This window comes from Myotis brandtii, unplaced genomic scaffold (assembly GCF_000412655.1).
Source record: "Myotis brandtii unplaced genomic scaffold, ASM41265v1 scaffold111, whole genome shotgun sequence".
Lineage (NCBI taxonomy): Eukaryota > Metazoa > Chordata > Mammalia > Chiroptera > Vespertilionidae > Myotis > Myotis brandtii.
In genome coordinates this window covers 5,713,312-5,726,292 of record NW_005353789.1, presented here as the reverse complement: position 1 = coordinate 5,726,292, position 12,981 = coordinate 5,713,312, and the positions used below count along the sequence as shown (strand labels likewise).

Genomic DNA, 12,981 nt, shown 5'->3' with positions numbered 1-12,981 from the left:
GGAGCCGTAGCTTCCAAATAAACCACGTGAAGCAGTCGGTTGTCTTGACCACCAACTGCTTGAGGTACATCCAGGTGCAAGGCCTGAGCCAGTAGTTGGGGCTACGCTGTGTTTCTGGCTTGAATTTTGTGCAGCAGTCAGCTACCTGAAGCAGTGCTGTGGAACAGAAATATGAGCCACATGAGTAATTTAACCCTTTCTAGTAGCCACATTAAAAAAAAGTGAAAAGAAACATGAAATTAATTTTATAACTTATTTAACCCAATATACCCAACATATTATCATTACAACATGTAATAAATATAAAGATTATTAATGAGGTCTTTTCCAAGTCTGAAGTCCAATGTATATGTTACATTCATAAGACATTCCAACTTGGATGCGTACCTAGTTACTCCTAACATACTTAAAAGTTTTTAAAATATAAAATAGATACCCAAAGGATCATTTTTCTTTAACACTTGCATCCACATTGACAGAACTGGTTCTTCTCTTTGTAGAAGATTGGAGTTTGCAGCAAAGTGAAATTCCGTTTCTTGATTCCACGAGCCCCATTTGATTGTCCAAGGGCCACATAGATGAGCAGCTACTGTGTCAGACAGCTGTTGTCTAAAGCTTACTGTATAGTTGCAAAGACCCATACAGGGTCCCCATGGATCTAGCTCAGATCAAATATTCAGAATGGGTGTGGACAGGTAGGACGCACACCCACTCACACGCACGCGTGCACGTGACTGCAGCGTTTCCCTTTTCTACCTCCTGGTTTCTCCCGCCACTGAGCAGGGGCCTGAAGCAGCAGGGAGAGTATGGAGGCAGGTGGGGAACCAGCCTTCTCCAGAGCTGGGAGGGTAACTGCAGCAGGTCCTTGAAGAACGGCACTTTGTTCACCGTCATTTCGTTATAAGTTTGATGAGTGAAGGAAAAATTGTCTCCTGACCAGGCCCACTGTCTGTGTGGAGCTGTTGCGTTCTCCCCACATCTGCGTGGTTTTCTCTGGATACTCCGGTTTCCCCCACATCCCGGGGTGTGGGTGTTGGGTGAACCACGTGTATCTAATTGTCCCGGTCCGAGTGTGGGTGCGGGTGTGAGTGCGAGTGCGCCCTGTGGTGGAAGGCGGGCGTCCTCTCCAGGGAGGGTCCCCCCTGGTGCTCTGAGCTTCCGGGAGAGGTCCTGGCCACCCTGGACCATGAACTGGCATCAGCAGGTTGGGAAATAATGATCTTACTTGTTTTTATTAATCTTTCTTCACTGTATGTGTAGCTCACATGCATTTCCATTTGTAGAAGTATTTGGGTCTTTATAATTTCCGTGATGTTTTTGTGACCAGAAATATGCCATAGGAACTTAACTCTTATTGATGTCAATGAAACTCGAGTAAAACGATCTCATTTTATGGTCGTTTCACTTAAAGTTGCAGTTTCTAAGAACTTGTTGACGACGTTCAGTGAGGACTCATTGTACTCTCCATCCTTGTGTTGTTGGCAGGTCCACCTGCCATTTGCCGTGGTCGGCAGCACTGAAGAGGTGAAGATCGGCAACAAGATGGCCAAGGCCAGGCAGTACCCGTGGGGCGTGGTGCAGGGTATGTGTGCGGCAGGAAAGGGATTCTTCACGTTCAACCCCTGTGGTGACTGACCACGTTTCTCCCTCCCCACCGTGTTTGAGGAGCTCCTTAATCGTGGGCAGGTGGAAGGGAGTGGCAGGGTTGTATACCTGGCAGTCGTGGAGGTGAGAAAGAAACAGCGACCAGGTAGGACGATGGTGACAGTGGAGAGAAGAGGCTGCAAAGCCCTAATGCCAATGAGGCAGCCCCTAAAAAATGGCTTGTAGGAAATTCAGTATAAATTCCTGTTAGGAGAGTTCTTCCCTAGGAGTCTGAACCATTTTCATCACTAAAGCATAAGAAAGCTGCAAAGAGTTTCTTGCAAACAAGAGAATGCTTATCTTTCCATGCTTGTTCATCTCTGGGAACATTGTCCTCCAATTAAATGTTATTTCAGGCCCAGCCGCCATGGCTCAGTGGTTGAGTGTTGACTATGAACCTAGAGGTCATGATTCGAGTCCCTGTCAGAGCTCGATCCCCCGTGTGGGGCATGGAGGAGGCAGCTGATCAGTGATTCTGTCTCATCATTGATGTTTCTATCTCTCTCTCCCTCCCCTTCCTCTCTGAAATCAATAACATTTATTTTGAAAAATAACAAATGTGATCTCAGTAAATATCTGAGAATTAAGAGAATGTCTGACCTATATTTGGTGCTGGGAGACATGACCACAGTCTCTAACCTGAAGAAGCTTCCCAGACGCCAGCTTGATGGGCAAGGACTCTGTCACCTGCCCTTGCCGTGTGTTCTGAGCAGGGCGTCCAATGCTGTAGATTAGCACGATGGCTCCAGAAAGGTCCTTCGTTGGTTTGAGATCTGTGAGTCCGATGTTTCCTTTGTTCAGAATAAAGGCAATAAGTCTGTGAAAAGAAACAATGCCTTTGAGATCCTAGGAAAATTAAAGTTTTTATGAATCTTACTAATTTAATTTCTCTACCATGAAAAAATTTTCTTCATAGTGTTGTTGGTAAATTAAAGGAGGTGGTATATTAAAAAATCCTTGTGCAGCTCCAGACAGCATTGAGAAATAGACTTGTCTTTTTCTTTTATTATTTACTAGAGGCCCAGTGCACAAATTCATGCACAAGTGGGGTCCCTAAGCCTGGCGGGCAATTGGGGCCGTATCACCTAGTCCAGTGGTTGGCAAACTCATTAGTCAACAGAGCCAAATATTAACAGTACAACGATTGAAATTTCTTTTGAGAGCCAAATTTTTTAAACTTAAACTATATAGGTAAGTACATTGTTATTAACTTAATTAGGGTACTCCTAAGGCTTAGGAAGAGCCACACTCAAGGGGCTAAAGAGCCGCATGTGGCTCGCGAGCCGCAGTTTGCCAACCACGGGCCTGGTCCCATTTGGGGCCAGCCGGCTGGGGAGAGGGACCTCGGGAGGTTGGCTGTGGGAGCGCACTGACCACCAGGGGGCAGCTCCTGCATTGAGCGTCTGCCCCCCAGTGGTCAGTGCGCATCATAGCGACCGGTCGTTCAGTCACTTAGGCTTTTATATATATAGATTTTTTATTGATTTCAGAGAGGAAGGGAAAGAGAGATAGAAATGTCAATGATGATAGAGAATCATTAATCTGTTGCCTCTTGCACACCCTCTGCTGGGGTTTGAGCCCACAACCCAGGCATGTGCCCTGACCGGCAATCTAACCATGACCTCCTGGTTCATATGTGGATGTTCAACCATTGAGTCACACCTGCCAGGCTAGGCCTGTCTTTGACGCCAGACATCATGGTGTTTGAACATAGACTCTGCTTCCTCTGTGTGAGGTAATTCATGCTTCTGTGTCTACAAAGCAGGAGTCATTAAGAAGAGTAAAGACAGTATTTGTCTGTCTCCTCCCACAGTGCCCTGCACTGGGCAGGCACTCGGCAGTCACTCCTGTCGTCAATATTCTGGTCAAAGTCAGAAACGTTGTCTTCATTGGCAAAGTGAGGTGGATCCAGTAGAGGATCTTCCGCTGGCTTTGAGAGATTTCACGAGCAGTGGTGACAATATCTTGGAAACATCCCCCCTGATTTTCAGTGACTGACAGCAGCCCTGCCCTCCGCTTCCCCTCCCCCATCTCTTGCAGTGGAGAATGAAAATCATTGTGATTTTGTGAAACTACGGGAGATGCTGATCCGAGTGAACATGGAAGACTTGCGAGAACAGACTCACACCCGCCACTACGAGTTGTATCGGCGTTGTAAGCTCGAGGAGATGGGTTTCAAGGACACTGACCCTGACAGCAAGCCCTTCAGGTATGCGGCCACCTGGCAGTCAGGTGTTCCAGGACAGTGGGAAGGTGGAGTGTTGAGAGTTGCAGAAGTGCTTGTTGGGTCGAACTATCGGAGGAAAGCACCTGGGAGGGCAGGTGATCTCATGTTGCCAGGCACTGTGGCAACCACTCTATCTGGATTGTCTACCATCGGTGTCGTTGATGTCATTGTCATCATCCTCATTTTACAGAGGAGGAAACTAAGGCACTGAAGTGTAAACAACCAGCTGAGGTCCTACAAGTAGGATGTGACGGGGGCAGGGGGGGAGGTTTTGAACCCGTGCCCTTAATCGTTACACTCACAGAGGCACAGAGCCTGGCCTAGGCATATACAAAGGCGCAGCTGCGCCCTACAGTTTGCCTCATTCATTTTTGCCAAATCGGTTTGACTTCCCAAGGCTTGCTCTTTCAGAAGTGCTCTATTAGCTTCCAGTGGTTTGATGCAATTCTGACAACAAATGAATAGGAAAGGGGATAACTTACAGAAAATTGCTTACAGTCCACATCTTTGATGGATGGAGATGAAGAGGCAAAATGTGAAGGGGAAAATGTGGAAATTAATGCATAATTAGTGGCTTAGCAAAGGTCCACTCCTTGTCAGAGCCACGTGTGGGAAGGGGCCTCCCGGGGAGGGTGCCGGGCCTGGTGAAGTGTCAGTGGAAGGGGGGGCTGCCACGCCAGGCTCGCACACAGGAAAGGATTGCTCTGTCCAAACTGAGCCCTCGCAATTTCTTCATGTAGATGTGCAGTGTTTCTGGGCTCGGTGTCTACCGACGGGGGAGGAAGGGGGTGTGGTACGGGTCCTCAGAAAAGACTATCTTCCTCCTCTTTTGTGGCCACTATAACTCATACTCATACCTGGGAGCAGGTGGGCCATAGTGCCTGAGGCAGCCTGTGTGCAGGTGGCAGGCTCCAGGCCCCCAGATCTGAGCTGCCCTGGGGTGGTAGGGGTTTTGGGATTTGCTATAGAGGTAGTTTGGTAAAGTCTGGGCTGGTCTCCTGGTACAGTGCTACTGTGGTGCTGTGAGGTGTGTGAGAACATTGATAAGAACAAATGGAGACCCCAACCAAAGGCTTCTAACCAAGAAGTTAACCTCTGACCCAGTGTGCATCATTTAGTCCCGTCCTGGGGGCTTGAAAACTGGTCTTCTTCAACCACAGGTCACTTTCCGAGTCAAGATAGAGAATGCCTTTCTGTGAAAAGTTTCACTAAGCCTGGAAATGCGTTGACCAAAACGTAGTCCCTACCAAATCAGGCCTACTCTGTGGGTTTTAAACCGGATGAAATGGTTTTTGTGTTGTTTGTTGTTGTTTTTATGAATAGAGATGGAACAAAAAAATTTCCCTGAAATCTAACTCATTTGGCCCTCTCCTCCATTCAGATCCAGGCAGTGTTGTGAGCTAGGGCAGAGTCAGTAGTCAGGGTTCAAGTCCTGGCCCTGCTACTACTCAATTCCTCAACCTCTCTGGGCCTCAGTTTCCTCATTTGTAAAGCGAGGAGTGGGGCTAGATCAGGAGACAGACTTAGTAAAAGGACTTTTTGTATAATGGGCCAGGTAGTCACCCAACCTGAGCTTCATGCCATGGTCCTCTTCCCCACTTCTGGCCGTTGTTTGGGGTAGAGGGAACTCAATCAACTTAAACAGGTTTCTTTTTGTTTTATACTGAAGGACTTTTCAGAGCCTTTAAAATAAGCAGTGGATGGCAAACTGGTTACATCAAATTACTTGGGAAGCATTGAAATACTACAGGTTATTTTGCCTTAGCCTGGCATCTCAAGTCAGCATCTCTGGTGGTGGAATTAGGAAACTGTTTAGAAAAGTCCCGCGAAACTCGAGTAGGCAGTGCTGATGTGCCATGGGGTTGGGAGCCACTATGCACTGTGACCCTCCTAAAGGGAGGTCACACATAGCATTTTCCCTTTACTCTTGACTTGGGAACCCCTCTGTTTGAGATCTCTTGAACTAGTGATAGCTGGAACACTTTGGGTAGTGCTTCTTTTTAAAAATATGTTTTTATTGATTTCAGAGAGGAAAGGATAGGGAGAGAGAGAAACCTCAATGATGAGAGAGAATCATTGATTGGTTGCCTCCTGCACGCCCCCTACTGGGGATCGAGCCCACAACCTGGGCGTGTGCTCTGACTGAGAATTGAACTGTGACCTTCTGGTTCATGGGTCAACGCCCAACCACTGAGCCACGCTGGCTGGGCTGGGTACTGCTTCTTTGTAGCGTTTCTATAAACTGTGTCCCATTGCTTGTGAGAAAGAGGAGGGACTGTATTCACTATCCTGAAATCATCAAAAGCTGAGTTTCCCCCCAAATCTTTTTCCTTTGGCAATTCTGATCCAAATAATGGTGATGAGGTTTATTGGAAATGAACAAAATCAAATTCATGAATTACTTTGTTGTTCTATTATCAACACATTTCTATGTCTCTATGGCTTACATTTTCAAATCCAAATATCAGTATTAATATTAGCCAACATTAACATTGGCCAAATTTGCTTTAGTCTCATAAGATAATGTGAAAGCTAACTATACCTCTGGAATCTCAAACACAGGATTGCTCATTAACAGGGAGTGTTGATTCTCTTGAGGGCAGGGGAACTTACTTTAATCAACCAATAAAAGCATGTATTGTAGAAGTAGAAACAATCCTAATTAAGACATTTTCTAATTGTTTAGTCCTTTGTATATCTACATGGGTGTGTACTCGCACCACCTGGGTGTCCCTTTGCTCCTTCTACAGGACAAGTGTGCATGCTGGGGTGCTCTGCATGGTGCCTGGGGTCACCCACGGGTGCTAGCCAGTTTGGAGTCAGCACGTTGGATGAATTTGGCCCACAGGTTAAGGTGGATAATCCTGCAGGCCCATGTTACTGTGACAACTCTTGTTCCCAAGAAACTAGAAGGGAGAAGTAGCAATAGCACCTTATAAAATGCCAGCAAATGCTTCTCTGTTTGTATGGGTGTGGGTGTGGGATTTCTTAAGCTGTGTTACTGAAGGTAATATTTCCATAAATATATTTGTTCTGACTTAGAGATCAAGCTGAGGCATGGCATTTGATTTAAAATATTGGGCTCTATGGCCTGCAGGATTATCAGGGGGAGGATGGGGTTTAAAATAAAAATAAGACTCCTCCCTGCTCTATTATGATTGGTAATACAACTTTAAAAGTAGCAGTTTTGTGAAATACCTTTAGGTACCCTATTGGCTCTTTAGATGGTTCGCTGAGTCTGTTTTCTAAACTGGGGACAGGATGGAAATGAGTGGGGGAGGGTAATATTTGTTAAGCACTGAGTGCTTTGCTCACTTTGCCTCCATTCATTCCCAGAATCATTTCCCTGGAAGGTAAGTCCTGCTGTGTCCATCCACATCTTATACATTGAGGCTTAGAGGCTGTGCCCTTGCCTAGATTAGTCAGTACCTCGCTATGGCCAGAATCCAAGCCTTGATCTGTCTGGCCCTAGTACCCATGCATTTCTCTCCCTACACACACCACCTCTCTCCCCTAAAAGTCTTAATCATATCTTCGGGGTCTACCTGGTGTGCTGATCTGGAAGATACCGCCCAGCCCAGCCCAGGCTTTCTGTGTGTGAATATGTGGGATAAGACTTGGCCAGCGGGAGACAGCCTGTTAGTACTGCCCGGTGCTTATGGACTCATCCTTGTTCTTGATGCACTTGTCTTTCTGGTCACCGCAAAACTAAAGAGGAGATGGTGCCCTTTTCTGTGTCTTTGACATGGTAAATGGCAACCTTATCTAAGTTTTGGAAGACGGTGGGTAGAAATTCTATGAACTGAAGTTTCTTATGCAATTTTATGACACTGTCCTTGTTTGTGACTTTTGAATAGTCTTCAGGAGACATACGAAGCAAAAAGAAATGAATTTCTGGGAGAACTTCAGAAGAAAGAAGAAGAAATGAGACAGATGTTTGTTATGAGAGTGAAGGAGAAAGAAGCTGAACTTAAAGAGGCAGAGAAAGAGGTAAGCCATCTACCTGTCCTTTTTCAAAGGAGAGAAATAAGCAAGGTATTTTATTAATACTTCACATTTTATGAGACTTCATGCTGTTCTAAGTACCTTCTACAAACTTTTTATCACTTGCATGGCATACTGTCCTAGCAAGAAAAGCAGGTCAGATATTCTCATCCCCATTTTACAGATGATAAGACTGAGTTATACAGGTTAAGCAATTTATGCAGTCATATACCTAGTTAATAGCAACGCTGAAACGAAAACTCAATCTTAGGTCTCCAGACCCGGTCCCATTTTCTTTGTACCTCTGTATTTCCTCAGTATACACGTCTTGAAATATGAGATTTGAGATTCTGTGGTTATTGTTATTTTCATAGTCTATCAGGCAATTCAGTTACCTGAACAGTGGATGGCCCTTCGGCACTGATAGGTGATGGTCTCTGTATACCAAGTATGTCAAATTCGAGGCATGCAGCCCGTCGGCTGTGAGTTTGACATGCTTTCCACTGTACATCTGCTCACACTTCCCTCTTTGTGGTCATGCACGCTCTACTCCAGCATCCCTTTGACTTGTCTTATTCCCCATGACCAGGCCAAATTAACTGCTTCCTAGAGGTTTCCATGGATTTCTGCTATAACACTCATCCCAGAGAGAGAGGGAGAGGGAGAGAGAGAGTGGTCACTCATCCTATTGAGAGAGAGAAAGAGACAGAAATATGTTTGCCCCCAATGATAGATCATGAGTATCTCGAGCGCAATACATTTACAAATAAAACTGCTTAATTAATTTCCTCACCATCCCCTCTTAATTGATCCTGATAAAGACAACTGAAACTTAGAGCCCTAGCTGGTTTGGCTCAGTGGATAGAGTGTCAGCCTGCAGACTGGAGGATCCCAGGTTTGATCCCAGTCAAGGGCACATGCCCAGGTTGTGGGCTCGATCCCTAGTAGGGGGTGTGCAGGAGGCAGCCAATCAATGATTCTCATCATTGATGTTTCTATCTCTCTCTTCCTCTGAAATCAATAAAAATATATTTTAAGAAAAGACAATTGAAACTTAGAGATTAAGAACTACTCTTACCACTAGGGTGAGTTGCTTATTAGGAGCATGGATATGCTTTTTACAATGAATACGTATTTTATTATCAGAAAACTAGAGGCCTGGTGCACGAAATGCATGCACTGGGGGAGGGGTGTCCCTCAGCCAGGCCTGCGGCCTCTCAGTCCAGGGCCCCTCAGGGGATGTCTGACTGCTGCTTAAGCCAGCAGTTGGACAACCCTCTCGCAGTCCGGGACCCCTTGCTCCTTATTGCCCGCCTGCTCGCTGCTCCTTAGCGCTGCCATGGAGGCGGGAGAGGCTCCCAGCACTGCCACTGCGCTCGCCAACCATGAGCCCGGCTTGTGGCTGAGCGGTGCTCGCCTGTGGGTCTGTGGGAGCACACTGACCACCAGGGGCAGCTCCTGCATTGAGCATCTACCCCCTGGTGGTCAGTGCACATTATAGCGACCGGTCATTTTGGTCGTTCTGCCGTAACAGTCACTTAGGCTTTTATTATATACAAGTGTGCAAGGGTCCCCTTTAGCTCCACAGGTCCAAGTGTCAAAGGAGAACAGGGCTCCCCAAGGTGCTTTCCTGTCTCTGCATGGCTCTTCCCGGAGCACCGGCTGCTGCTGCGCTTCTGCAATTAGAGCACAGGCAGCAACGTGGCGCAGGCCTTGTTCTGAGCAGGTCCGAGTCACCTCATACCGGTCCCCTTGCTACTCCCTTCACCACGCCTGTCCTGTCCTCTCCAGCTCCACGAGAAGTTTGACCTCCTGAAGCGGACACACCAAGAAGAGAAGAAGAAAGTGGAAGACAAGAAGAAGGAGCTGGAGGAGGAGGTGAACAACTTCCAGAAGAAGAAGGCGGCTGCCCAGTTGCTGCAGACCCAGGCCCAGCAGTCTGGGGCCCAGCAAACCAAGAAAGACAAGGATAAGAAAAAGTAAGCAGGTGTCCCCCCGGTGCTGGGGCCTCTAACAGTTTATTCCTCTTGCATGTCTCTACTTCTCCCATTTCCAGACTGGAAACTGGTCTATTACCAGGAAGATCCAAGCAAGTATTTTCTCTACAGTGCAGGGAAGAAGATACAGGTTTTTAAAGTATTTCTAAAGGGTGCACAACATTACTCTATGAGGCTTGACCACATGACCCAGCAGTCAGGACTGGGCTCACTTTTGTCTCCAGTCTCGTCTTCTGCACCAACACTAGGACTTTGGGGAAGACGGTTTATTTCTCTCACGACCCTTTGGAGACGGTCCTCGTGACTCCCGATAAAGAGCATCCTAAAGTTACGATAGTCACAGTTATTTTTCTAGTCTGCGTTGTTAGGCTTGATAAGCCAGTCATTGATCCCCAGATGAAAGATTTGGAAGAACTGCTAGTGGCCACTAGTTTTCCACTAAATTCAACAAGATGGTTAGTTGTTTTCTTGGGGAAATGGGGTCACAATCCCATTCAGTTAAGCCCAACCGCAACAACCCTCAAGACACGCCTATACCCACGCACAGAGCAACATTTTTAAACATGGCTGTGGTTTAATGAGCCAAAGGTCAGAGCCTGCTCTCGTGTCGGTCACTTCCCGTGATGCTCCAGTGGCAGCTCCCGAGTCCACCGGAGCTCTGGGCCTGCCTTGTCATTCTCCGGTGATTTGAAGCTCATGTCAAATCCCTTAAAGACTAGACAGTGCAGTTTAAGGCATTGGCTGCCGGTTTGGCAGGAGGCTCAGGGTCAGTGAGATGCCTGGACAAGCTGTGTGTGGCCGGATGGCCACCCGGGGACGCTGCCCTGCTTGGTGCGGGCAGTGCTCTCAGGGCAGCGGTAAGACAACTCGGAATGTGCTGGGGATTCCTGCTCTCCATCCCGAGACGCTAACGTTCTAGGGGAAAAGCTGACACGTAACCCATAAAAATGGTGGCACTTGAGCAGGCAGAGACTCTTTTTTTTAAATATAGAAGATAGGATTGAGTCTGCACAGGAATTGAGACCTGCCATAGGGACTGGTCACTGTGTCTTGGTGAACAGACGCCCCTTGAGGAATCGTGTCACGAAGCCCGTGGTAGAAATCAAACGGAGAGAGTTTTACATTGTGCTCTGCAAACTGGACCAGCTCGGAGGCAGCAGAGAGTGCGTCGGGAGAGCAAAGGGCAGGCACGTTTTCTAAGCAATAGAGAGGCGTCCGTGTGGAGGAGGTGTCGTTTTAACAGGGTTGGTACAGACCCAAGTGATGAAAGGACTCCAAGGGCTGAAAACTTAGTTCTGCTAGGTGAGTTCTGGCTAACGATTGCCTCGATCATAATCTAGTGCAGGAAAGTGCTTTGTAGCTACACACACTGCAGAGCATCGGCCTCTGGCGGTGACATTCCCCGTGCAGAGCCAGTCCAGCAGCTGCTGCAGTGCAGACAAACGGAAAGCCATTTGACATCAGACCTTTGTGGATCCAAACTCACCCCAGACAGAAATAGGTATAAGGGTGTGTGTGTGTGTGTGTGTGTGTGTGTGTCTACATCTATAGGCATGAACGAGACAGAAAAAGCTGGTGACTCACAGCTTAGGAAACCCAAAGTTAAGTCTTTCTTACCCTAAAGCACTAATGTATGTAAAGGTATATATTTTAGAACTAAAAATGTTTAAAAAAGACCAGCAATGTTCTAAGGATATTTCACATATACTGGATGTGCCTTTGAGCAATAAAAATTCCAAGAGCTGATCGGTATTGTGCCTCCATTTTAAAAAAAAAAAATCTATCTAGTAACAGACTTCCCAGCGTAGGGAGGTTTTTCCTGTTGAGCATTTCAGGTTATTTTCTTCCCATCCTTGGACTCTCAAGTCATGTGAAGTATGTGTGAATTCTACTTTAGCCTTATTTATATATTCTCATTTATTATTCGTGGAATTAGGCTTAATTTGGTGCGCAGGTTTTGTGCCTGCCGATGGCATGTATTTTTCAGTAACTTCTAGGTTCCCGCCCTTTTCCACACTTTACCATTTGAGCAGTGAAATCCACTGCCAGTTGGAGTCCTGAAGTGTAAAATTAAACAAAACAAAAACAAAAGAAGCACCACTCCTCTGACTGCCAGTGGAGAGTTTTGGGGAGAGAGGACCACAGAGAGATAGTAGCCAGGGTCCCCAGAGCAGCACTGAAGTGAATGGAATGCAGCCGTGGGAGATGCTAGAGTCACTGTGCAGCCACTAGGAGCTGGCCTTGTTCTAGGGAGAGGACAACAAAGAGATGCTTATTTGTTCACCTGCTATGTTCCCGCCTCAGAGCCTGACTCAGTGTTTCTAATAGTTCTAAATTCTGTTTCTTTCTATTTTAATGACATGCTCCCTTTCTAACGTAGGTAAGGCTTTATCCTTCTCCTTGACCTGTAGTGGCATGAGATCATATAACATTTCCTAAGATTACAGACACAGTAGAACTAACCCTGGCACTGCCATTAGCTGGACCCCACCTCCTGCCATCTCTGGCCACCAAGTCACTTTCCTTGTTTGCGGCTACACCACACTGGTGGGACTGCCGGACGGTAAGTTGTTCAGTGGACAGTGTTCATCTTTTCTGAGAAGCGTGCACAACTGCCAGCAGCCATTTGCTGGTTACGATACATTCATCCCAAAAGAAAGTTTTAAAATTCACCATTTTAAAACTGAACCTGGCTGGCATCTGATAACAATAGTTTATACAATCATCCACTCACTTTTTATTTATTTTGTATTGATTCTTGCTAAGGAATGAAGTTGCATGATTTGGACTTGCCTACAGTTAGACATGTGGATCTGGGATTTGGCACTGCCTTGAACCTAAAAGAGGGGAAGGCTCCTGGCATTGCTGTAGCCGTAACCACATAATGGTTGTCCTTTTTCATTTCCTTCCCAAGTGGATTAATAGCATGTCCTCCACCCACTGTATTGCAAGCCCCAAGTTAATTATTCAAAGTCATTTGTAGCAGATTTATTCTCTTACTCCAGGAGCCCAGAAATGGAAGCTGCAACTCCTGTTTAGTACAGATGTGATACCCAAATCGAACACCATAGATAATGGTTTTGTGTTATTGGATAAAATGAAAATCAAACAGTAAACCCTTCCATTAGG

The 12,981-nt window shown here is 46.4% G+C and overlaps 1 protein-coding gene across 4 annotated transcripts in view; it reads left to right on the top strand.

Annotated features, from left to right (window-relative positions):
• The window catches only part of SEPT11 (septin 11), a 114,771-nt gene that overhangs the window by 97,167 nt on the left and 4,623 nt on the right, over positions 1-12,981 (top strand). For all 4 annotated transcript variants that reach the window (XM_005857440.2, XM_014544819.1, XM_005857441.2 and 1 more), the window contains 4 exons: positions 1,486-1,582; positions 3,685-3,853; positions 7,729-7,861; positions 9,647-9,834. In XM_005857440.2, coding sequence (XP_005857502.1) covers positions 1,486-1,582; positions 3,685-3,853; positions 7,729-7,861; positions 9,647-9,834 — 587 coding nt within the window. The remainder of the gene's footprint in view (positions 1-1,485; positions 1,583-3,684; positions 3,854-7,728; positions 7,862-9,646; positions 9,835-12,981) is intronic.